General features: G+C 44.7%; 1 protein-coding gene and 1 long non-coding RNA gene across 2 annotated transcripts in view; one reads left to right on the forward strand and one right to left on the reverse strand.

Moving 5' to 3' along the window:
* SYT12 (synaptotagmin 12) overlaps nt 1-2,213 on the reverse strand; it is an 80,327-nt gene extending 78,114 nt beyond the window's left edge. Inside the window, exon 1 of the mRNA XM_078858996.1 lies at nt 2,139-2,213. Within this exon, the coding sequence (XP_078715122.1) occupies nt 2,139-2,168 (30 nt within the window). The 5' untranslated portion in view covers nt 2,169-2,213. The remainder of the gene's footprint in view (nt 1-2,138) is intronic.
* A 3,312-nt stretch (nt 2,214-5,525) lies between these two features.
* Nucleotides 5,526-27,581, forward strand: part of LOC144933818 (uncharacterized) — a 46,362-nt gene continuing 24,306 nt past the window's right edge. The window contains exons 1-2 of the long non-coding RNA XR_013637096.1: nt 5,526-5,812; nt 7,075-7,130. This is a non-coding gene — a long non-coding RNA (uncharacterized LOC144933818). The remainder of the gene's footprint in view (nt 5,813-7,074; nt 7,131-27,581) is intronic.

The following is a 27,581-nucleotide window of genomic DNA, read 5'->3' on the forward strand; positions in this document are numbered from 1 at the left end:
ATCACACGTCATCACATTTAAAGCGTGCGTTCAGACACCGTCGAATTAATTGATACTGTTAATTACTGGTGATAATTAATTACAATGACTTCAAATCATCGATGTTGGCGCGGATTTTTCATTCATTTAAATAAAAAAAATAGTCAGCCCTTTGTGAATGCACTGCTGGATGAAATGCCCTGTACTCAGTTGTGGGGGGTTGTTTGACAATATTTCACCATGCTGATTGGTGTGGCTTGGTGAAGGGAAGTGCCTAGGGCTGTTAACTACCTCGCCTGGTATGCGAAAAGTCGTGAGTTCGATTACGACCCTGACGATGTCTGTATATTTGGAGGTTGCATGATCTCCCCGTGGTCGCGTGGATTTTTCTCCGGGTCCTTTGGTCTTTCTTCCCTCCACTAGTAAAAACATGCGTTTACAGTGTTTGGCTGCTATAAGTGTCCACATGATAAGCCACTTTGCTGAGCTATCATTTGTGACCAGGTCGCTTCTGAAAAAGAGCTATATAGCTCAATGGGCCTTACCTAGTACAATAATAAAATAGTAAATCGTTTTCATTAAGCTCATATCGCTGGGTTCATAGCGCAGTTTGCTAGCCTTGCAAAGAGCAATTCAGTCTTCATGCTGCCTTTTGTGATGGTTCTTACCCTATAGGTAGATTTCCACACGCGCATGTGCAGTATATCCCTTTGTCAAGCAACTGACGGAGGAGTGCCTCCCCAGGCAGTGCAGGTTATTGGCATTATTTGACGAAGCTTCACCAAGTTAGTCAGTACAGGATTACACTGGTCAACAAAAACAAAACATTTTTTTCTGGCCTGGACTTTTGCAGCTGTGTTAGACTAATTTCAGGGTGATGATTCCAAATCTGATCTCAGATTTGCTCTATCACATCTCATTTTTATGCTATCGGCATACCCCATTTTCATTGATTTTACCCGAAATTAACTCTGTCACTTATGATTGCAAGTTGTTGCGAGTCAGTGACTGCTTTAGTGTTAAAATATGGTGCTGTATTTTTAGGATAGTGTGTTTATAATATCATTTTATGTAGATATCCACATTTATTTAATATTTTTCTTCTGCAGTTTTGATTGAAAATGCAATATTTGATATCTCAAAAACCTGATGTGATTTGGAATCAGCACCCCAAAATTACCTTATGAACCGTTGGAATACCTTATGCCAGAAAAAGTGTGTTGACCAGTGTAATAGACGTGTGAATGTAAATATGGCAGTGGAATTTACTGCACTGTCCCTCTGCCGCTCACAATATAGCCCCGCAGCCTACAGCACCTGTTATGCACAGGTGTCACTAATCACAAGCGTTTTCCAGGGCCAAGCCCTGCTTGGCTTCTGGTGACGAGATTGGCCACATTCTGGGTCCTAATTTTAAGCTTATCTCCCTCTACTTTCAGACGCAGGTCTTTTCATATTTTGTAACCTTTTGAATTCATTATAATTGTAAAAATTAAGGAACTTTTTTTTCCTTCGCACCTCTTTCTAACTGACACCAGATGGCAGCTGTAATGATCCAATTTAAAGGTGAACACTGCGTAGCATTTGCCCTGAAACTAGGAGGCAGATTTTAAATGCCAGCCATCTCTCTCAAAGCTTAGACCTCACTTAACACTTCAACATTTTTTCACATTCATGGCCGTAATATGATTCTATAAGTGTATTCAGTGCAAATTGTGCTCATATGGTTTGTACAAATGTTCTGCTCATATAGCAATGGTACAAATATACTTAGCACTACGTATTTGTATGAATATACTGCTGGACTATGTAAATACTTTATTTAATAGTCTTTATTTAATCAGGGTAAACCCTGCGAGAATGTTCACCATGTGTAGGCGTACGACATGCTGACAGCTTGCGGAGGCCTTCATCCAACACTGGATATATCTTTGGGTGGTGGTGGTGATGATGAGAATTATAATGAAACCCTTGATATTGACATCTCTTTTCAAAGGGAGTCCTGGCACGCTGACAGCTCGATATTAGTTCCACATAAAGCAAATTCAGAATAAGCAGACAACCAATTAATATCGCACACTACATGTGTAAAAATTATGCAAGGCAAATGCTCATTGGTGTAGGATGAAATATAAGTGAAAAAAACAAATAGAACTCACGACGAACAACTCGGAAATGTGGCTTTCCATTCTCTCTCCCGCGGCTCACTTGGCTCGCCCACCACTCAGCCGCGGTTGTGTTGGCGAAGTGAGATCGTGGAGAGCAGCTTTCAGCGACCACCAAGCGGCAAACGCTTTTGCTGACATTCTCTCTCTCTCGTGTGTGTGATGCTGTTGACTCGATTGGGTGTTGGGGGGGGGACATAGAGTGTAGGAACAGCTGCCTTTTACACGTGTTGCAAAAGGAGCCAAATCATTGCCCCTCATTCGATCGTCATTGCTCCTCTTGGGGTTATCCCCCCCCCCCTTGCCACCTCCACATGCCCCCCCCCCCTCCCCCATTAGCTCTTCCCCCTTGGCTATTCGTTTTGGCGACCAGGTCACTCTTGCAAATGAGACTGTGCGGGTTTCTTGAGTTCTCACCTGGTGAGATCAACTTGAATCATGAACTCCACGTGGATGTTTGCCCTTCGAGCTACAGTGTAGCCCCCCCCCCCCCCTTGGCGTCTGTACGCCACACAGGGGCAGTCCATAAATGACGTCACGCGATTTTGGACGATTTTTGACCCCCTTCCCCCCCGTCGTCACACGGCGTCACAAAAAGTCAGACCCCCCCTCAAATATGACGTCACAAAGCTCCGTCACCCCCCCCCCCCAAATAAAACATGCTTAAAATCACTTTAAACTATTGTCATTGTAGTGCGTATTTAATGTGGCGCTGCACTCTGATGTTGTCGGAGAAAACATTTATAAAATAAAGTATATTTAATTAAGTAGAACGTGTTGTCTATATTTATTTAAAATTGCGCATTTTGGTGTGACGTCACATTTCTCACCCCCCCACCCCCCTTGTCACACATCGTTACAAATGTCTGACCCCCCCCCCCTCCTAGGTGCGTGACGTCATTTATGGACGGCCCCACATCTGTAGGAGGCTGGGGTCAGGAGTTTTCGAGACAGCTGTGGAACCACATGTTGTTTTCTAGAATAAAAATAATGTAAATGTGTAATGTCAGCTTAATTGCTTTGGCATTTATAATTATTCAAGGCAATTTACCAAAGCAGCTTTGGGACAAGATCACTACAGTGCGCAACTAAAGCTCTGATCCAGTGCTGGAGTGCACGTGTGTACTGGACTACGCAGGTGGTATCTCCATCAAGCCGGAGAATGGTTACGCTAATACGATTGGTTTATAAGTTTGTTTCCTTTTTTAAATGTTCAAAGTGTATAAAATTTGTAATCGGTAAAAAAATGTAGTGTATTCGTGCGGCAATTACAATTATGTTTAAAAATGCAACATTCATTATTGCCGGGATTGTAATTGCATATTTAAAACATGCAATTACGACAAACCTAATTAAAATCAAACTGGGAGTAAGTGGAATATTTAATTTTGTTCATAAATTAAAATGCTACATTTCATGTTCGACAATTAAATTGACGTGTGGTGAAACCACAGCGTTGTACGAAAAACAAGAATATGTTTTACCCTTTCTGGCAATGAAACAGGTCTCTTAATCTTCAAACACCAAATAGAACCCTTTTGCACGGAATCATGTCTGCATTAACCACACATACTTGTGGTGAACATGCAAGCATTCTCTGATATATGGATCGTCTTTGAAACTGATTGGCCTACACCAGAGACAGCCTTCTTTGTGGCCTAGTCTCGCCAGTGTCAGACCAGAGAACGCCAAAAGGCGAACAGCACAAAGACAATGCCACTATCAGAGCATTCATAGCTTGGTGTGTGCAGCGTTGTTGCAGATGGACTTCAAGAGCTCTAGAGCTCACAAACAATAGCCCTCACCCCTGAGTCTCATCGCACCTAGCAGACCAGATTGGATTGAAACCGCCATGTCCTGATGTCTCTCACCATCGCGCGCAACCTCATCTCCCCCACCTCAATGGCACAATGGCCCTTTTCCCATGGAACTTTAGAAGCATCCCCATGCCATCAAGCGAGGCACGAGGAGGCTTTGATTTCGTAGCGCTACCCAATTGTGTCAGCTTAGCCACCCCATGAGCTGCCCGGAAATTGAAAAATGTCTCCCAGCAATTTGTGAAATTTGCACGATGGTCCATAGAACCTCCTACACTTTGTGCAGGCACTGTGAGTTTGCGTTTTTTTTTACTTGCAGTAGTTTTGGGTTCTGTGTTCCTCATTATGGAGACTCGCATCATTAAAAAGCCATAATGAAGAAAAGATTGCCGTCGGCAGAACGGCTGTTTAATTCCCTGTATAAATTAGCCAAGCGATGTGATGTGCGGTGTGCAACCACAGTCAGCATCTCTAGCCCTGCTCAAGGCAGTTAACCGGTTTATTTTTTACCACCATCGCAGAATCATCCGATGTTCATCAGAAATAAGCTCTGATTTCTTTGCCGCTAAAATTGCACTCGCTGTAATGTGCACGACTAAGGAGTTTATAGCTACCAATTAAATTTACCTGAATGCTTTAGAACGACAATGGTGTTGTCTAGCTGAGTAAATCTGCCACTCGCCACCACAGCAATATGAAGATCATTAGATTTACCTGGACAGTTTGTGCGGTGGATTTGCTATTCCCCAAAACGTACCATCGCAAAGATGCGCAATGAAAGGGCTTTAACTTTTATGGACTCCTGTGCCGAGTGACTCTGTGAACGCGCCCGCCAAGGCGCTTGATAATCGGTTGGCATCGTCATTTAAAACCTTAAGATGCAATAGCGTTTTTTTTTACTCCCCCCACCTTCCCCACCAATCCTCTCGCTCATTGTGGTGGGGGGGGGGGGGCAGAAAACCAATTTACACGAACTGGGCTTGCAGCGTGACCTTTACGTGGCACGTTTCCCTATCAAAGAGAGATCTTCACTCCCAGATGCCTCTGCTGCCCATTCATTAAAACAAGAGATTTTTTTTTAAAGGATGCTTTGTCAGTCTCGTGGTGAATACTGAATTGGTGCGCAAACGGCTCGTGCTGGAAACAAGGTCAAACTCAGGACGTGGGAGTTGTTGCACTTAATTTATTATCCAGGAAACACACGAGCGACTCGTATTGCAGTTGAAGCTCCATCCTGGGTGCGCTAAATTAAAAACCAAGCGGCAGGCTTTACGACCGAGGTACGTGCATTGCATTGAATTAATTTCGTGGGGGAATGCCATCCGACAGTGCGCGAGTGTGCGCAAAATTCACGATAAGTAGTGCGTTTATTTATTAATGATGTTTTACCGGAATGAGCTCTGTCACCCTGTGCTGGGAGCAGGGAAACCGAGAGCTTAAATGTAAAATATAAAATAATTAAATGTGCGGCTAAGTAAGGTGAGCGGGTTGGGCGTGAGCCGTGGTTCTTGCTGGGATTTTGATTGGCAGTTTGCGGCAGACATCCGGTGCTATTCATCTTAGGACCCTCACCACCGCAGGACACCCAGCGCCGCGCGCACCTTATTTATGTATGACCTTATTAATTAAGGCGCACTGCAATTCACCGTACAGCATCGAATACCATGGGGGTATAAACTTTATAGGCCTACTAACAATCGCTACACCCAAGCAGCCACCTAAAGATAGAACATAAAGATCCTGATAATCTATCCATTATCATCATTATCATCAGCCGTGATCACTTTACTGGATTAAGGCCTCTCCAAGACAACCTCTGCAATACCTCCAGATTGACATTATCAACAAAGAGTAAGTTAGATTCGGTCCACGTGATGTGTTTATTTGCTCAATTGATTTTATTTATAATTGTAACCATTGTTGTAGAAAATTTAATGTGAATTTATAAGATTGTGACTTACTCCAGCAGCTGGGAAGGATATCGCACACTAATGGCGTATACATATCAACAATACTGTAGTGTAATTTAAATATTTGCATACGGTAATAACAAAAAGCGTGTTTTCTATATATATAAAAACATTGTGGAATATATCTGTTTTCTGTAACATACTGTCGCAATATACGTGCGTGCATGTTCGTACGTTCCAAATTCATTTATATTCCGACTGTCGCCTGTCCTACTTTTAGTACCTTCTATTATGCCCTCTGTTTCCATTAAAGTGATTGTATGCGACGCCTCTATTGCTGTGACGATTGTCCAAGGTCACTACGGTACCCTTCCTGGTGGAACACATAACATTAGAGTCCGGCAGAAAAGGCTGCTCGTTTAAAGCTGTAATTTAGTGAAATTGCCTGCCATTGAGAGACACCGTTTAGTGAGAAACGGAGACCCTGATTGTCGACATTTACAGATGAAAAAAAACATGTGCTGATGAAGACTGTTTCACTGAAACGTCCATCACGCGTTAGGAATTCGCACATGCGTGTGCGTGTATACACAATTGCTTGGCAATGTTTAATCATCTTTAAACATTCGTGGTTACCTGATTAGTGGAATTAACATCCACTGGATGTGATGCACAAACAATAATCGTTTGTAATATTGTCATTGTTGGGTTATCGAAATATATGTTTTGGTCATTTATTATAATTTAGCATCTGAAAAGCATTATGTGCTGATTTATGTATCTAGTGTTACCCTCATAACTGAGTCCCCATGACAGATGCTTTCCATCTTTAGCGATCTTCAGCATCTCTCATAGAGAGTTTAGTTCATAAGCTGATAGGATATCCCAATTACCAACTCGTGCTTTCTAAAACTTCCATAGGCTGTTCTCCAAATACAAATGAGAATTCTGGAATTGTTCACGTGTTTTTTTCAATAATAATAAATATATATATAAATACAAAAACACGTGCTATAAATGATACATCTAAGTCAATTCATAATTCTTCCATAATGATGAGATTAGACACATTCATCTTGTGACTGTCAATTCCGAGCTACGTCACATCATACATCACGCTCTGTGTATATCTCATGTGGTGCGCATGCATTCCACAATGTACATATTTTCCAGTGGTTGATATCTCAATCGTTCTTTTTTCAGAATGCTGCAGAGTCAGCTTGGAAATCTGGATTGAGGGTGTAAAGCGCTTCCACTAGGTACTAAGATACGCCCGTGCATAATCACCCAGTATTGTTGTATTGTATGTCCGGCCAGGAGGCTCAGTGATATAGTAAGAAGCTCGCAATTTGGAGGTTGGGGGGGGGGGGATGACTCAGCCCATCATCCCTCCGAGGTTGATAAAATGCGTATTACTTTTCGAGCAAGTCAACAGTGGTTGTCTATAATACAGGTTTTTTGGGTAGTCCAGATGTCTTGTGGCCGCCATTAAATTATCTAAAAGGTAAGAATTTTTTAAAGTAAGGTTTATTTAAAACAGAAATTAATACGCAACGGCCAAATGTGAGAGGTCAATTAATTGTGGGGGGTTACAAGACTTCTGGATCACCCGGTACATCGTTGAGAATTCATGAAAGTTCGTATAATCTGATCACTTCCTGTTGACCTGGCCTTCCTGGGTCAGGGGCCCTGCCAGAGCTCCTGAATGGCCAGAGTTGTGGAACAGATGTGGAACATCTCCAAACTTTATGGGATGAAGGTCTTGATCCAGAAACGTATATATGTGCTCCGTTTAGAATCTCTCCATGTCTTCCGTGGCCGTCAACGTGATGTTCGCTGCTCCTGGGAGCCATTATCATCATACAATGCTTTGCTGTGCTCAAGCATTGTTTATGATGCTGGATGCAATTACCAGCGAAACGTCGTACTCAAATTGTACATGTTGTGGTTTCACGCTTCAACACACCGGTGGGCTAAAGCAGTGAACTATTTGTCTTTTGTCAACGTGACACTTTTTTTGCTGATTGGCCGTGTCGGGTGGTGGAGGGTTACGACACATTTATAAATAACGCGATCTAAACCCAAAAACGTTGATTATGAATAATATTGGTCGCGAAAGCCTACGTGTTAAAATATACAATATTTGTTTATATATTTCCGTGATATATATCCAGGGTTTAATTTAAACCGGAAATGTTCATTTGCTTGGCATGTCACATCCATCTCGCCTTATTTTGAAACCTCGTGATAATCTAGTGTTTTGTAGAAATGTGGTGTACAATATTGCGGGATTATTGTGGATAAGTGTATCTTATACTCTCGTGTTAGTGCCTTATGCCTATAATACATACTTCAAGCCAGTCTATCAGCATTCTGTAAAAAAACATCTATTGAGAGAAGTTGCAGGAGAAAGCTCGCTGCCATTACAACTAAACTACTAAACTATTTATTTTACCAGGTAAGGCACACTGAGCTATATAGCTCTTGTTTCATAAGCGACGTGGCCACATGACAGCTCAAAGAAGTGATTTATCACGTGGAAATGTATCGCAGCCAAATACTCTCAACGCATGTTGCTAAATTGGAGGGATAAACTGGAGGACCCGGAGAAAAATGCACGCGACCACGGGCAGAGAGACACGCAAACTCAAAATATGCAGGTGTCAGGGTCGGGATCGAACCCACAGCCTGATGTACACCAGGCGAGGTTAGTTAACATCTCATCACCGTGGCGCTTGGAGTAAAGATGCAACCCTGCATTTGCTTGCTCACTCCACCCCTTTGCTTCTCGATCGTTAAAACATATATAATGTTGACAAACACATCGGTTTGATGAAACAATGTAGTTGTACTTACGTGTCCGTGCTTAATTTGTGTTTCGACGATTTGCAGTACCTTTAAAACAAACCTGGCATGTCTCGCACTCCCATGAAGGGAATCTCGCACCCCAGGGGGTGCGTGCACCCCAGGTGATGAACCACTGCTCTCAACGCATGATTCTGAACGTGGAGGAAAACACGTGGAGGAAAACACCAGAAAAAAAATCCATCTGAGAACGTGCAAACACCGAAAAATACAGGCGTCAGGGTCGGGATCGAACCAGGCGAGGGAGTTAACATCTCGACAACGTGGCACCCCAATGCAAGCAGCCTTCGCAGATGGACATTGCCACGGGTGGCCTCCCCTGTGTTGACGGGGAGAATTGCGATGCCTTTGCCGGCCAAGGCGAGAGCGGAGGTTAAGTCCCCCAGCATGTTTCCCAGAAAAGCAATTTCAATGCCCCGAGGCATCTTCGTCCAAAGGCCGCCCTCGGTGCAGCCGCCGCGACGTCAAAGCGCAGCTGAGCGGGGTCAACCGCGGCAGGGGGCTTGTTGTGGGTGGGAAACACCGAGGCGGATCCCACCATCAAAGAATGCCTTTCATGACCAGGTTGAAGGGGCGGAGGGAGCTTTCAGAAGCGAAATCATGGATTTTCATTTAGCCTTGTAGAGCGACAGGGCAAGTGCTGTTTAGTGAGTGTCTTTGTGGGCTGGTGCGGCAGTGGCGGCGAAATCCTACGGTTGTATAAAGCTGCACCTCTGTTGTCCACGGCTAGGAATCGAACCCAGGTGGCAGACGTTGTCGTGCAACGCGAGAACTGCAACAGCGCTGCTCTGCGTGCAGGGAAACGTCAAACCTCCTCCGATCCGAAGCTTGTTCTCCCCCTCCACACACACACACAGCACCGTCTTGACAATAATTACACAGCCTGGCTCTTATCCAGCCAAATGTTCTCACAATGTGAGCTTAACACGCACATTGCGACAATGGAAAGGCTCTTTCCCAAGTACAGCAGCTGTTTAATTGAGCGCATTGAATCGTCGGTGGAGGGTTACCAGGCAGGCTTGCCAACCTTGCCAGGTGGCTCAGCAGCAGAGCGAGCCCCTCGCAGTTGGAACAATGTGAGTTCAAATCCTGTTTGGGGAGGGGGATTGACTCAGCCCATCATCCAACTGGGGTCGGTAAAATAGACACCACGTTGTGGGGAAGTCAATAGACTCGCCCCCACCGTAGGAACTCTGAATTTGCACGATTGGCTTTGTACACAGGAAGTAAGTACTGAACATTGCTACATGCAAGCATTTCGATTTTTACTACAGCGAAGTATACGCTGTTGCTGTCATAGATTATCATATAAAAAGCAGGTGTCACATATCGAATGATTACATCTCCAGCTCTGTTTTCTAGACCAACCAAATATAATGCCATAGATGGCCATTTGTGTCCCTACATTGCGGAAATGTTTTTTATTTGGTTAGCAAGATCTGCCCTTGCTCGAAAATGCCTGTGGGCGATTGGATCGACGAAGAGCCACTGGTGTTCCTTGGGATATATTCAAGGTAATGCCAGGACGAATGATTGATGATGTTGCACAAATGTTCCCCCGCGTGTCACCCGTTTAATGGTCCTTGTAGACATTGTGCGGTGCAAAAATGCAGGGCAGTAATGTGCAACGCTGAATATGCTGGTTGCCATGGCTACTTGAAAGAGAAGGCTTATTGCATTGTTTGGTGTTTTTGTTGTTGTATGGATTTGAGACATTTTGCCTGAGAAATGTTGACGGTATTGTTGTCGTTGCATTGTCACCTTTGAAATGGCAGGAATAGGGAAGAGAGAAAAATGCCCCTTTATTTGTGCTTCTTGAAAGTCTGATAACGTTGCCAGACCACTCACTACCTCGCAGCAATCCGAAGAAACTTCCCCCTCATTGGTCATGCAAAAAAGAATGGTCATGCAACAAAAAAATAGTTTGTGGGTAAAATACAGACACGGTAATTAATTTGTGATTGGTCGCTAACGAAGATAATGCGATGCATGTATTGAGGTTATGAATGCAGAAGCTCTGTAAGCGTTGTTTAAGCCATGGGCATAATTAAGATAATTATTATCATGGATTAAAACCATGGTTAAACCGTTAAAACTTAATTCTAATTTGTTTTTAATTTTATTACTTTACCCCAAGCACTAATGCTTTCAATAAAATTCGGCCAAATAAGCAGCTACACTTCATTGAGAATATGTGAAGTTAGCAAGATATGGGATAGGTGTGAAACACCAAATCACTGATCGGGCTAAAGTGTCGCTGGTACAATTCAGAGAGTTAAGAGATGTTCACACACAAAGTGAGAAACTGAGAAAAGCCTAGCAGCGCCTCGATGTTCGCCGCCAGTAGTCTTGCATTGCTGTCAACGATGGAATAAATCACTTTCAAGCCAAACTAATTTCCTGCTCAAATGACCATTGAGGCGGTGCACATCTCCGATGTAGAGCCGTGAGCCAAACCTATGACGGAGGCGAGTCTCTCCATGAGACAACCACTCTTCCCTTCCCCACAAAGTGGTTCCTAATTTTTTTTCATCAACGCCAGATTTGAACTCGCAACGTTTCCCAACTCACAACTCAGAACAATTGCGAGCCACTCACTCTGCTGCTAAGCCATCTGACCTTTTATCAAAGCCGCTAAAACAAGGGAAATGTGCACGTTCTGAAAACCATTTTCACAGTGGAATCTATCTGCTGAAGAATGACCGCGGTGGTCAAAGTGCACAAACGGCACAGTCAACCCTGCACGGCTGCTTTTGAGAGAGAGAGAAAAAAAAAACGCAGCAAATTTCACAGCATATCACCAGGTCTAATGATTCCCCATCACATCGACTTCTCGGTTCAGTGAAAATAGCACCAGTCACGAATGTCCCATCCTCGGCTGTAATGGCTATCATTCTTTTATTTAAATCATTTGCATACCGTGCTTTCATGTGCAATGGAGAGAAAAAAATTCATCATTTGTAAAATGTTTTTACCCAACTGAAAAATAAACAGCTTGCTTCCAAAGTATGTGTTAACAGTATCTGCAGTCTAAGATAAAGGTGCAGGCTAGATGTGAGGGAAAGGGAATTTTAATGGGTTTGACTGTCAGCGCTGTGCAGTCAGGGAGCGAGCGCGGTTGAATTTTCTACCATTGCCCTCTGACAAAAGTAAAATGATGGCATGCTCAGATCTTTGCTGAGGCCCTAATGTGCTGTCAGATGCACACCCATCTATCTGCATGTGAAAAACACCAGCGAACAACAAATGCTGATTATTTTGAAGGACATTGCAGTGCCTTAATGTTGTAGGTACAGTTTACTGTTTACTGTAGCTACAACATTTAAATGACTGCATCGGGTTTTCTGTGGTTATGCTGTACAGCTCTCCGCTTGTGTCACGTGACGTTCGGCACAATGTCCGACGTTTCGCTCCATGTTTCACTCCTTTTCGATGTAAAGCTTTCGTGACTGCAGGGATTCATCTTCTTGGTTCTTTCGGTAAAGTCACGTAGAAGGGAAATAATAAAATGATAAAAATAAAACATAATAAAATAATTCTCACGACCTGTTCTTCACCTGAGGACGGCTGCTTGCGTTGTGGCCGAAACGTCGTGAGAATTGTATTTAATTATGTTTTATTTTCATTATTTTTATTATTTCCCTTCTACGTGACTTTACCGAAAGAACCAAGAAGATATTTCATTCCTTGTCGCGCATGATTTTGAACAGCGCACAGTTTAACCCGACGACATAATCGAGAACGTATTCATTGTTGCACCTTCAGAAATCGTAGGCAGGTTGAAATGGAATGAGAAGACAGATTGTTTTACTCTCTCATGGACAGGAAACGAACGTGACTTTTTGTTGGGCTCGCCGCCTTCAGGAAATATGATTTTCACAAAACCAAAGCACTGAGGGGCCGTCCATAAATGATGTCACGCACCTGGGGCGGGGGGGGGTCAGACATTTGTGACGATGTGTGACGAGGGGGGAGGGTTGATAAATGTGACGTCATATCAAAATGCGCAACTTTAAATAAGCATAGACAACACGTTCTACTTAACTAAATAAACTTTTTAATAAATGTTTTCTCCTACAACATCAGAGTGCAGCGGCACGTTGAATGCGCACTACAATGACAACAGTTTAAAGCGATTTGAAGCATGTTTTATTTTATTTGGGGTGGGGGGGGCAGAACTTTGTGACGTCATATTTGAGCGGGATCTGACTTTTTGTGACGCCGTGTGACGATGGGGGGGGGGTCAAAAATCGTCCAAAATTGCGTGACGTCATTTATGGACGGTCCCTGACGCAAAAAATATCTATACTGACTAACATTTATTATTATTTATTCTTGGTCTTCTATGCACTGCATAACTAATCGTGAATACGTGAAATGGCTTGTTCATGCCACTTCTGCCAGAAAGGCCTAAACTAGAGGAGCCTCTAGAGGCCTCTTTCGAGATGATTTGGCCTACTCCTCCCCGCTGGCCAGTCGTTTCATGATAGACTAACTTCGATGCTACTCATTCATATCTGTGGGTGGACAGAGGCAGGAGGATTTCAGAATGGACCGCTCATTTCGACTGTCACGCTGGGAGAACGAACCTGCAAACCAGTGGACTGCAAGTCGCATGTACTAACCATGACGCCACGGAAGCAATCTTCCTTAACATGTTTTCATAAAACATTCAAACTTTCACATCAGCTAGAAGAATTATGGTTGTCCTGGGCCATAAGCCAGGATGATATTTTAAGGAACCTTTTCACGTCTTTGGGCCTGCTCTCACCAATTCGTTTTTGAATACCTTGGGCCGCAATATTCTAACTCTGACTGGGGAGCATTGGAAGCCATTGCCCCTGGAAATCTGGAACCCACAGCATGGTAAACCTGGCATTATCGCTGAATAATCTTGTCCCACCTCCATATGCATTCATTGTGAAAAGATCATTTAGCTTGCGAAGTTTTAATCAGTCGCAAATGCTCTCTGTGTCACAGCGGTGTGAATTAACCTGAATGCAGGGACAATGCAGTCTGTGCGAGACCTAAAACTGCACCCTGACATCTGGCATGTGGTCTCGGGTGCATCATTGGCTATAAACGGTGTCACCTTTGGTGGCACCAACGTAACGCTAGGAGGGAGATTGATTTTCCAGTGAATGTCGCTCCGTTATCTCAGATTGAAATGTCAATTGCTTCACTAAGTTGTGAAAAATTAGGTTCGAACAAATCTATAGCTAACTCCGTGCTGGGATTTGGTTTGTGGTCTTGCGGCTTTGGAGGCGTAATTAATTAATTAGCCGACTCATAATCGTGCCCAGTTGGCGTCGGTGCAAGCCAATGAGGTGAGAAACAGTGGAGACTCCAATGTTTTTGCATCAAAGTATACCGTGTACGATATATATAACACTTTAACAACTTTTTACATTGAAAAGAACACGTCACTATGTGCCGGTGTCGTGGACGAAATTTGAAAATTACCAACACTTATTATTAAAATGATGAGAAATGAACAAAAACATGGTCCACTAATTTCAGTCTGCGCCCACTTCCATAAGGCCACGTCAGAACATGTCTTGTTATTATTTTTCAACCTGGCTACGATTTCATTCAGGTTGAAAAATGAATGTATTCACTGGATTTAAATTATTTGAGGACGCCTACTATATTCCACAGCTTTTCTTTTATATTCAGAAAGACAACATCTATCAACTCGAAAAACATCGATCTCTGGTTTACAGTTTATATTAAATATTATAACACATGCATGGATAATGCTTTGAGATGTTTAAGTACAAGTTAGATAACAAATAACAAAAAGGACAAACTGAATCTTGTGATTCTTATAAGTGACTCCTGTTCCTGCAGATGTGGGGAGTTAAAACATTCATTGTGAGGTCCGGATATGAAAATACCGCGATTGGAGAAGCATCATCTTGATGGAATATTTCCTTACCCATAACTGTTAATATGTTAAGATGGTGAGAAAACAAACTTCTTCTCTGGCATTACTACGCCTCTGATAATATACCAGGTCTCGTCCAATCACATTTATTGTGTTATGCATACCCGCTCGTGGCCGTTTCTCATTTCTGCTTTAACTTTCAGTTGCTGATCCATGGAGGGTTAGATTTGAGTTTTGGTTGGGGTTCTCATTGTTGGGTGAGCGTTATGAACAGTCGTGCCTAAAACTGCTCTCCTTACCTCGCACCTTCTGGGACAACAATCTTCGCCTGTATGTATGTTGAACTTCTTTCGCACAGTACGTAGCCAACCTTGTGAATTGGAAGAGTGGGGAAAGGACAACAAACTAAACACAAAAATCAGTTCTAAAGAACAAAAAATTCAACCTAGATGATTTAATAGTGCATAGCTCCAGTGGCTTCCTAATATTGGAAGGAAAAACATTCCAGATGGCCGCAGAAGCGCATCTGAAAGCGCGCGATGCGGTCACCACATTTGTTCGATGGTTAGCCAAAAGCCACTGCGAGGATGACCGGAGTTCGCGTGATGGTTTATACTCCTTGACGAGATCAGCAAAGTATTGTGGTTCATTTGTGGCAAGCGCTTTGTGTGACCTCATTCACGTTATATAGGTAACAGAGGAATCAACATTTGAAACTGTATCTAATACTCACCACCCTTCATATCTAACATTACAGTGGTGTATAATTTTTTTTTAAACTATAGTCGATTGTGCATCCCCTGCTGGATAAATGCCTCCCCATGCTGTGTCGGTTGTGGGGGTTGTTTGACTATACTTCACCATGCTGTTCAGATATCACTTACCATTCATGGATGCCATCGCCACTTATTTTAGCAATCAAACTCGGGCCGCTAATCTCACAGCACAGAGGCACCAATCACTTCCACTGCAGCATCTATGCACAGTAGATCGCGTGTTATTCCGTGGAGCGTACCTTTAGATAAATTTATAATCAGCCCTGTCTCCAAAATACATCTTCTTGCATTTGGCCTCGTAAATAGCAGCCTTAATATTTCAAAGAAAGCAGACCATTCACGTGGACCTACGCGGCACTGTGTTACACAAATTATATCAATGGGATGGAATCAGAGTTTTTTCGGAGAGATGGGCAAAATGAATAAAAAATGGGATTTCATTATGTGACCCCAACCGAGGATTCACTTCTCAGGGAATATTTTCCGGGCATTCCGAACCTCCAACCCTCCCTCCCCCGGACCTGGGTAGCCCCGTAACAGCACCAGCTGAAATAAAACCGATCGGCAGTGTTGTGTATGGTGGGGTGTACTGTGGCTACTCCCGCCTCTTCCAAAACGTCTGGCCAGCGTGCCAGAGTAGACCAACACAATCTCTGGAGGGCCCTCTTCAGAGCTCTGTCCAGTGGAGGCCCTTTCACCAGCAGTGGCGTGAGCAGGCAAGTGTAGGTTTGCGCCTTCATCCTTTACCTCGTGATACACTGCAGTGGAACATTTAATAAGAAGTAAAAAAAAAATCCGTTGTCACATTTGCCTCGTGATAACTAACAGTCGTTCGCTTTCAGTGCTCACTGAATCCCTGTGCCTTGAAATTAAATCTCGCGGTGCGTACGTGCGGTGTCACTTGTGATTTTTGTGTCCGCGTGCAAAAATGCTGCACCAGTTCTGATGTCACTGCCGCCTTGTGGTGTCACGACTTGTTACCACTGTCAGCGCGAATTTACCACCACAGGGTTCCGAGTTGGGAATCTCGCGACTGAGAAGCGTGGCCTGCGGGGGCCTCTGCCGCACATGCTGCAGAGTGGCCTCGAAGCAGCCGCAGCGCTTGCTCATGACAGGTTGGAGAATGCTAAAAGCATTGCAATGCTGACACTCAGTCCATTTAAATTAGAGGCGCATCTTTTTGAAATGGATGGTGTGTTTATGACAAAGATAAAGACCATCGCTTCCCCCGTATAGCCTTAACATACTTTTAGCGTACACTTCTGAAGGCTTGCATGGGACACGAGGGGGTAGGTGACCAGCACCACGCTCGGCCGCCTTTGTCTCTTTTGTGGCAATGTCTACACATCGGACAAGGTACTCATTTGAGGCTTAGTTGACCTAGGGAAGGCCCAGGACCGATTCAATCGTCACTGGTGTTGGTCGTGAGCAGGAATCGAACTCGGGTTGCTGGGTTCGTAGCACAGCACGTCAACCGCTACACCACAGTATTTTATGCAATCACAGGCACAGAAATAGACTGTATTATTATAGCTAATGTGTGCCTATTAACTCTGAATGCATATGTGCTATGACAGTACTTGCAATGCAATTAGAACTGGGACAATCGGTTTATTAAGTCAATCAATCGACAAAAATGTGTAATCAACTACAATAATCTCTCTCTGGCGGATTACTCAGACCCCTTTTAAATAGTGTCATGCCTCCCGAAGGTGGGAAACCCCCAGCAAGCCACGCCCAGTGTGACGCATCTCATAATGGCACCGATGACGTTTAGAAGGCCCACCAATCATTTGTCCAGTGACACGCATGGTAATAATTTAAATGGAAAATTTCCACCCCCCCCAACTATTTAGTGTCATCCAAAAAAAAAAATTGAGCAGTAAATGGCCGGGAAATTAATTACGAAAACAATTTAATATCTCTAAATATAAAAAAAATTCGAATCGTGGAAAAATGTCCCAGATTTCTTCTTCTTTCGTATGGATTAATAGCAGCAGATTAAATATGTAATTTGGATTAATGATCAACTCAATTGTCTCAGAGCAGAGTTAACGTGTTTGCTTAGCTCAATTAGTAGAGATACTATATGTTTACAATCATTATCATCATCGCTTTGGAGCCAGCAAATTGAGCACCACTTCGTCAAAGGGAACCATTGTGTCCTGTTTTATTGTTGGTCTGACTGTGTCTCATCGTCCGGAGGAGCGGTGGTGCAGCAGTTAGCACACTGCGCTATGGACTTCTGATTCCAAACCATGGCTAACATCAATGATAAGTGGGTATCTGAAGTGATTCCTGGACACTCCCGCCCTGACCAACCCACAATGAGCGATGTGATGAAGTATGGTCAAATAACTCTCATGACTTGAGTGAGGATTTCTTCCAGTGAGGGATTTCAAACGGGCCGTAAATTATCATCATGTCCCGTAAACCTAATTACAGTTAACAAGAACGTCATATTTTCAACAAAACATAATATTAAAACTGTCACGTTGTTTGTGGGACACGTTGGTGCACAAATCATCTTTTTCTTCCGACTGGACGATTGTGTTGCTCTTTTACATGCTCTACCAGGCTGTCAAATCAAATGGTTATAGCTAAAATTCAGCTGCTTCGTGTAATTCATAAATGTAGCAGTAAAATTAACAAGTCGTATCATTATTAGAGCAATTACACTGGTTCGCTGGAGAGTTTCAAATAGATTTGACATTTGTTGTTGTTACAAAGCAATGAATGGTTTAGTGCATCTGTATACAGTACTGTATCTTTGATCTGTTCAAACCACGCCGACTATCAAGAACTTTGATGCTCAAATGATGGCCGTTCTATTTAATGTGAAGAAGGACCATTTATCGAAACGTCACCTATTATATTCATGTTCTTTTTAAGGCAGTGCCATTGACGAATGCGTTGAGTCTTTTTAAATCCTTTATATTAAGTTCACTTGCTTGCTTGCTTGCGCGCTAACGACCGTGCACATCTTTCGGTCGTTTTTCAACCCACTTCCCGTGATCCAATCGAGCTGACATTTTGCACACAGACTCGTTGTGCGTGACAATTTATTTTCGTGAAAAAATGTTTCCAAAATTTTCCACTTTTTAGGAATTTTTTTTTAAATATTTAATTTAAAATACCAATGTGATAAAAAGGAAACTCTTACTCAAGAAAAACAGAAATGAATAATAAAATAAAACCGATGCCACGCATATTTTTCTTTTCTGAAGGTGGTAGTGGTACCACATTCATCTTGCGAGCACTGCGCCACAGTCTTGGTTTCAAGGAACTACAAAAGGTCGAGGCAGGAAACCACGTGGCCGAGGTTGAGGCCAGTGTCAAGGTCGGTCAAGACCGGGTCCTCTAGGCTGAGGCCAGTATCAAGGCTTCGTGCCTTCAAGCCAAGTCCTGGGACCGAGGTCACATACCCGAGGTCAAGGCCTAGGATGAGAGCAGAGAAATATCCTCCTGAGACTGAGGCCCGGTCTCAGAAATCCAAGACTGCTGCACTGAAACTTTGGAATGTGAACGATTCTGGCTTCTACCCACGAAGGTCTGTCTCTCTGAGCCTTGAGACTCGTATTTAGAAGGACCCTGCAATGGAATGTTTTGGAACATCCCATTAAAGTGTGTTTTATTGATGCAAACTGCCTCTGAATATCAAGCCCACGGGTGTTGCTGTGTCCAACACAAATGTGAAGACGATATTTTTCACGTTGACTTTTCAATAAGCCTCAGCCGGGTGGGCAATTTAGGCGAGGCCGGAGGCTCTGCACGGTACTAGGCCTCGACACCCACCACGCGACTCTGAGGTAAATTCATCAAATTTTTCACGTCCTCTTCACTCCCCCGCCACCCCAATGTGTTCAATTACTATTATAGGGTCGGTAGATAATGAAATTATAGCGATTACACAGTATTATTGTAGCGCGGGGGGGGGGGGGGTAACGGCCCCGGTACCCAGCCTCAGCCAGGTGGGCAATTTAGGCGAGGCCGGAGGCTCTGCACGGTACTAGGCCTCGACACCCCACCACACTATAGGCCGTACATATTACTGCACAGCGGCCGAGGAGATCGTGGCTGGGGGGGGGCAGGGGTAGCAGCCCATCTGTGTATATATGTAAGGTTATTAAGAAGTATATTTTTCACCCGGGCAACGCCGGGTACTTCTGCTAGTTGTTATATAAACTAAGTAAATGTTTCACCTAAATGTGTGTTATGTAACCGGACATAGCGGTGGTGATTACGTAACTGAGAGAGAGAGAGCAGCAGATATGATGAATGCGCAATGCTCGGTGGAGTATGTGGACATTTAAAAAAAAGTTTCTGACATACATCGTTTAATAATGCGATGCTGTTCTTAGAAATAGATTTAGTTGTTTGACCTCAAGAAACGAAAGTGATAGTTCATTCCTGGCTTGACCACACGTGTCAATGTGCTGGGAGGCAATATTGATTTGTGCACTGGCAGTAAAACGAAGAGCGTGCGTGGAATTATTCATAGAAATGTCACGATTTTTAAAAAATCTTTGAATCGTTTCCTTGTGAATCGAACTATGACAAAAATCACCCCCTGACCTTTGGTAAGGGAGGATGATTATATTGTATCGAGTAATAGGCCACTGCAGCATGAGTGTAATGGAGATACATCTTTCTATTCTTTGGTTCTTTCGGTAAAGTCATGTAGATAGAAGAAAAAAAGTGAATAAAATTTTTAAATAAAGTTAAAATACCACGACGTTTCGATCACAACACAAGACGATCACTTGTGTTGTGATCCAAACGTCGTGGTTTTTTATTTAGTATTTGTATTCACTTTATTATTATTATTTATTCTATCTACGTGATTTTACCGAAATAACTGAAGCATATGAATTCCTGCAGTCACGAAAGTTTTAAGTCAAAATTTTATACGTGTGTAATAAACGACTGGACCACGATGTCTGTCCCAGTGTCCTTTATTATTCGGTTCGTGCTGTACACCCACACGGCTGTCTTTACTCTGTAGCTTCTCCACGGTGCTGACTCCAATGTCGGCCCGATCCACAACAGCAGCTCCGCTGCTGTTTCTCTCACACAGCCCCCCTTGGCTGTACTCTCTGCTGCTCTTCTCCCTCCGCAGCTCTCACAGCTTCTTGCTCTCTCTCTCTCTCTCCGCAGCTCCTCCTGGCAGCCACACCGCTGCCTCTAACAAGCAGCCCCCTCTCTCTCTCTCTCCGCAGCTCCTCCTGGCAGCCACACCGCTGCCTCTAACACGCAGCCCTCCTGGCTGTCTCCTCCCCAGCTGCACACCACTCCGCAGCTTCCTCTTATCTTCGGGGTTGGCTCCCGATCGCCGTCGGCGCCCCCCCTCTCCACACTTGCCCGCGTGGCCTCACTCTTTTCCGCTCACACCCCGACTACCTTCCCCTTCCGGTTTACCCGCTTAAAGCCCCGAACCTTACCCCCACGTCACATGACTCCACCCCCCGTGACGTCACCTCCGGAAGGTCGCTTACGCCCGCATTACACCACCCTCCCCCGTAGAAAAATCCCAGCCGACCTCGGCTGACCAATAGCAAATCGTAATGCGGCGAACCGAGCTTCCCCCCCTAAAGGACACTAAGCATATAATGTAACAACAAGAACAACAACAACGCAATGAACATCAACGATCGTACAAAAGCATGCAATAAATACAACTGTAAGAAAAAAATAACAAGACAGCAACAATCAACGAAACGTAAGCGATTTGGAACGTGTGCGGGTCGCCGGCCCGTCCCGGACGGTCGGCGGCCCACTCGCAGAACGGGAACGCGATGAAAGTCGAGGAATGACAGGGGGTAATCCCCCTGTCGCAGCTGGAAGTCCACCGACGTCCCGTGTCCCTAAAGAGTTAGTCTTGGGCTTGTCCTGTGACCGTGCCCGCAGCTGGGTCGGAAGGGCTGCAGGGCTCGAAGGTCCCGCAGACCTGGCAGGCGTCCTCCGAGCAGGGCCCCTCGTCCCCCGCAATGTCACGGCCGGCCTGTCTGTTTCGGAGGATCTTTAGCCGACTTGACCGGTGCCGAGGCCTCCTGCTGCGGCGGAGCCGGGAAGCGGGCCCAGCAGTCTCTGGCGTAGTGGCCCCTACACCCGCAGCGGAAACATTCGGCCTCGTTGCGCCGAAGCGCAGGCCTCGCCTCCTGACGGCCCCGTTCTGGTAGCACCGCGCGCGGTCTCGGCCCGCCGCGTCCCGTCCATGGAGCGGAGGCGGCCGTCAGTTGTTGAGGGCCCCGGTCATCCGGAACATAGACGGCCTGCGCAGGGTTCCACCCCAGCGCCTCCTCTTCTTTGACGGGCTCCCCCGTCCACGCCGTCACTTGTTTCCAGCGACGGAGGTTGAATTGCGCATCGAGACACTTAGCAGCCATCCGGGAAGTTAGCTTCTCATGCCCACACACAGGCATGGGGATCCCTAGATCCCGAGACAGCTCCAACATTTTCCCTAATATGAGAGGCTCCAGCAGGTCCTGTGGCGTCTCAGGATAAGCTGCCATGGCCAGCTCCAGCACCGCACCCCTGAACGCCACGGGCGACTCCTCTGGTGCTCGTTGTCGTTGAGCGAATCGCCGATGCGCATCATCTGGTGGCTCATAAGCATCGGCCATTTCTTGAAAAACACCACATAAAGTTGCCTTCTTATCGGTCGCTATGGAACGGAAGAATCGGACAGATTCGTCGTCCAGGAGAGTCGGCAACACCTCCAAAGCCTCCGCATCGGTCCATCTTGCTGTGCGTACCGCCGCCAAGAAGCGGCAGGCGAACGCGCTCCAGTCCCCACCGACGGAAAATTCTTTAACTGTTGTAAGGTGGCGACTCCGACTCCTCTTCCCGCCGTCTTCCAATGGTGGTGGTTGTGATGGCAAATTCAAAATGGCGTCGGCCCGCGGCGTGGCCAAGATGGCGGTTTGGCGCCACGGAGCGCGCAAAATGGCGGCCTCTTGCCGCGTGGGCAATGGCGGCGGCAGGACAGGCAACGTGGCGGCCCGCGGAGCACCACTTGCATCATCCATCGTCCCTGGCGCGACGAGATGGCATAGATGCGCCAGGACGTCCTTAAGTGCCTCCAGTTGTACCGCCATCGCTTGCCATCGTTGATCCGCGTCTGATGATGTCGACGGACCCGCCACCGCGCCAACATCCTCCACTCCCGTTCCCGTGGTCTCCTCAGCCGGGCTCTCCTCCACCACCCCAACAGGATCCGCGGTTGGAGGGAGTTCGTCGTCGTCGGACGAAGAAGCCGATGCAGGCGCCGGATTAACTTTCTTCCTCACTTGTTTCGACATGCCGTTGCACTTCCGACACCAGTGTAATAAACGACTGGACCACGATGTCTGTCCCAGTGTCCTTTATTATTCGGTTCGTGCTGTACACCCACACGGCTGTCTTTACTCTGTAGCTTCTCCACGGTGCTGACTCCAATGTCGGCCCGATCCACAACAGCAGCTCCGCTGCTGTTTCTCTCACACAGCCCCCCTTGGCTGTACTCTCTGCTGCTCTTCTCCCTCCGCAGCTCTCACAGCTTCTTGCTCTCTCTCTCTCTCTCCGCAGCTCCTCCTGGCAGCCACACCGCTGCCTCTAACAAGCAGCCCCCTCTCTCTCTCTCTCCGCAGCTCCTCCTGGCAGCCACACCGCTGCCTCTAACACGCAGCCCTCCTGGCTGTCTCCTCCCCAGCTGCACACCACTCCGCAGCTTCCTCTTATCTTCGGGGTTGGCTCCCGATCGCCGTCGGCGCCCCCCCTCTCCACACTTGCCCGCGTGGCCTCACTCTTTTCCGCTCACACCCCGACTACCTTCCCCTTCCGGTTTACCCGCTTAAAGCCCCGAACCTTACCCCCACGTCACATGACTCCACCCCCCGTGACGTCACCTCCGGAAGGTCGCTTACGCCCGCATTACACGTGTTTATGTTGTCGTGTTGGACCTTTGTGCTAGTGACAGTGCCAATGGGTTGTCAAGCCTTGACACAAGTGGCGCACCGTTTTAGGAAAAAAAAAGACCCAAACAACTTCAGGAAAACAGCAATTGAAACCAACCGTCTAATCCCATCGTCTAATCCTATATTTTGAACAATGCTTTATGACAACCGTCAGGGCAGATCTTGAAGGTCCGTGTGTCTATTGTGCAACAGCTGCAGGATCTGGCAGAGAGGAGAAGGTTTCGACAGCGCGGGCACTATGTGTACAAAAAACTCTTATACAGGAAACGAGCAACTCAGAAAATTGCATTCTGGTAATTTCGTAAAAAATCACCGTCCAATAAATTTAGAAAACTTGATCAACCACCAGGCAGCAGTAAGACAATGATACAACTGTCGATCGTTTTTGTTATTATTATTACTCATGAGTACAGTACAGTAATCAATGTTGACTGTGGCCATCTGCCTCTGGAAGCGTCATATATATTGGAAGGGCATACTCCTTACACCTATGGGCAACCATTAGGTTGGCAAAAATAATCATTCAAATCTGTAAATGATGAGAACCCATCACAACAGAACAATTAGTACGAATCAGAAGACGTGTGTTGTGGAAACTTTCAGTTTTCTTGCCTCTGCGGTGAGTTTCTCATTATTTTGAGATTTGAACGAGAGAGTAGAAAGCGTCGGTGAGGTGTGGCGGTATCAACGGCTCTCGCCATGATGACATCTTAAGGACATCATTACATCTGTATAAAGGTTTATGTACCCGATGCATGTTGAACTGTTTTCACACCGTGCGTAGGCAACCGTGCTAATCGGAGGTTTAATATGTGAACTAAATGCTCACAGAACTATAAACACAATAGCAACCAATATGACAAAAAGTAAGAACAATATAACAAAACACATTCAGTATATATGTTTTATTTCCATAATACAATGCACATTAACCATTTTTCATAACTAATTTGAAAAAAGAGTTAGTCTTGAGGTTGTTCTCCTTGAATTGATCCCGACTCGATGATGCAGTGATGTGGTCAGGCAGACCTATGGTTGCACCTGTCCTGATTTTCTCACAGTCAATCCTCTTTTTGAGACAGTCGACCTGGGAAATCGGTCCTCTTGGGACATTAAAATCCCCGTTTTTTGTCATTTACGTACTAATACACCTCTGAAGACAATGCATGTTCATGTAAGTTCCCCTCTCTGCCAGTATTGTGAAATGTTTGTCTTCCTATGATGTCTCCTGTTTTTTTTAATATACATACCTCGAAGATGGCAACTCTCACGAATCGTTGCATTAACCTTGCTATGGGTTTCTCTCCCCCACGCTGCCCTTTCTTTTCAAAGTGCACTTATTGCATGGCAATTGAAGCCATTTAATAAGTATGACCCGTAAAAACAAAGTTTTTCACTATAAATCCTTTATATGCGTGGCAGCGAACTTAATATAAAGGATTTAAAAATATATTCGCCTGTGGAGGACGCGGGTAATCGATCCCACGACCTTTGGCATGGGAAGCGAGGGCGCTAGCAACTGCGCTACTCCGCCACGGCCTGTAGAGGGGTTACGCTCTGGGCTCTTATACTGTGAATGAGTTCTATTTGAATATATGTAAATTAAATTTTTTTTGCCTAAAAAGTGTAACATTTTGGGAATTTTTTTTCACGAACATTAATTGTCTCGCACAACGAGTCTGTGTGGAAAATGTCAGCTCGATTGGATCACGGGAAGTGGGTTGAAAAACGACCGAAAGATTTGCACGGTCGTAAGCAAGCACGCAAGCAAGCACGCAAGCACGCAAGCAAGCAAGCTAACTTAATATAAAGGATTTAAAAATATATTCGCCTGTGGAGGACACGGGGATCGATCCCGCGACGTTTGGCATGGGAAGCGAGGGCGCTACCAACTGCGCTACTCCGCCACAGCCTGTGGAGGGGTTACGCTCTGGGCTCTTATACTCTGACGTTCAGCCAAAGCCATGAATGCGTTCTATTTGAATATATGTAAAATAAATTTTTTTTGCCTAAAAAGTGTAAAATTTTGGGAATTTTTTTTCACGAACAATAATTGTCTTGCACAACGAGTCTGTGTGGAAAATGTCAGCTCGATTGGATCACGGGAAGTGGGTTAAAAAACGACCGAAAGATTTGCACGGTCGTAAGCAAGCAAGCAAGCACGCAAGCAAGCAAGCACGCAAACTTAATATAAAGGATTTAAAAACAAACGATGTGTAAATATTCCCAAAATATTTGCATAACCCATCGCCAGTCGGAATATGTTGCTTATTCGGCGATGTCCGCAATTTTCATCCCCGCCACTGGACGTTCCCTGATCATGGGGAGCAGAGGCTGCTGAATCGACGGGTGAACAGTCGACTCAAAGTGGGTCTAATTAAAAACGGACTAATTGGCCAAAAGCCATCGTAAGTTGCACAGTGGAATTGCGAATGTTAATTGCAAATCCAGTATCGATTACCTGGAGACTAAATTAATAAATGTACCCACAGCTGAGATTAATGTTGGTTGGGATTTCTTTTTTAACGACGCACAGAAGGTGAACAACTGAACATCGTATTCAAATATCACTGACCAAGGTAGGGAAGCATGGTAACTGATACAGCGTGTAGGCCTCAGTCAGCAGTGGATTGACAAATGGTTGTAAACTATCATTATATTCCACCATTGGAACCTCATTTGCCAGAAGAAAAAATATGATAATTGGGTTTTTACCCTTTTATCTGGCAACAAAACTGACACCTTTTTTTACAAGGAGTCATGTTTGCATAGATCACAATACCTGCAGTCGTAATGCAAACAAAAAACATAACTGATAATGTATGCACTGTCCTTGAAATTGATTGGTCCACACCCGAGACAGCTTTCCTTAGAGCCTAGTCTCACATGGTGTTGGACCAGATGACGCCAAAAGGCGCACGTTATCTGGTCCAACACCATGTGAGACTAGGCTCTAAGGAAAGCTGTCTCGGGTGTGGACCAATCAACTTCAAGGACAGTGCACATTATCAGAGTTATGTTTTTTGTTTGCATTACGAATGCAGGTATTGTGGTCTATGCAAACATGACTCCTTGTAAAAAAAAAGGTGTCAGTTTTGTTGCCAGATAAAAGGGTAAAAAACCAATTGTCATATCATTATATTAATTCAAGGAGACCCTGCACATATCAGTATGGATGTATCAGTATGGATGTACTTGTATGTACAATTTAAAAAAATGTCTGCAATGTGACAGAAATCGCTGCAAACTGCGGGATAGATATTTAATACAAATTTAGCTGAATCTTGAAGTAATATTTATAGTTATGAGTATCCCCAAGGAAATGTAGAACAAATTGCATATTTAAGTATGAAGCAAATACTTCATTCCCAAATGCTATGTTTCTAATAGCAATCTTTAAACTATGTCCAATAGCGTATATGCAATGTTTTCTTATTTTTCAGGGCGTTTTAAAATAATTACTTGTTGTGTTAGTTGTGGAGGTTTTGTTTTACCATCCTGGTCATTGCGGGCTGGTGAGAGTGGAGAACAAAGATGTTGGAGCATGGTAAAAAGTACATTCATTGTATTTTGCAGCACTGTCATTGGCCGACAACGTAGTCCTCAAGAAGTCTGTGATACCGGTTTGATGCATGGCGGACGCCCATCTAGGCACTATCCAGGCTCGATTCTCTGAGATTCTAAGAGCTGATGAAATTGGGTGCATCCCAGGTAATTTTGTCATCGGCACTGTATAGCAGCAATTGTACTGAAATGCCTGCATGGAATTGTTTAAAGCTGGGGAGTGGAAATCGCTGGCTGACCGTTTGATGGATGCTCTCAACCAGTCCAGGAAATTGATATGTATTGATTGTGGACAATAGGGAAATCCCTGCAATGTTTTGATGCCAAGTTTTTCTGAACATGAACTCTCGCATGGGGAAAGAGGGGTCTACCTTCATCTGCCAAATTTGATTGTCATAGATTTACAAAAGTAAAAAACAATACAAACTACTATGCTTGCATTCCATGAAGAAAAATCTACGTTTGCACAAAATTGTATGAACTGCTTATTTGTGTAAGTATTGAGACTCAAGGCTTTACCTGTGCAAATAATAATAATAACTCACAGGCTTTCGTAAATCCAATACTGAATGAAAGATTCCCGCTGCTGTATTAGTCGCATGCGTTGTTTGGTGATATATTCTTAGGTTTTTTCGGTAAAGTCACGTAGGTAAAACATCAAAA

This window comes from Lampetra fluviatilis, chromosome 8 (assembly GCF_964198595.1).
Source record: "Lampetra fluviatilis chromosome 8, kcLamFluv1.1, whole genome shotgun sequence".
Taxonomy (NCBI): domain Eukaryota; kingdom Metazoa; phylum Chordata; class Hyperoartia; order Petromyzontiformes; family Petromyzontidae; genus Lampetra; species Lampetra fluviatilis.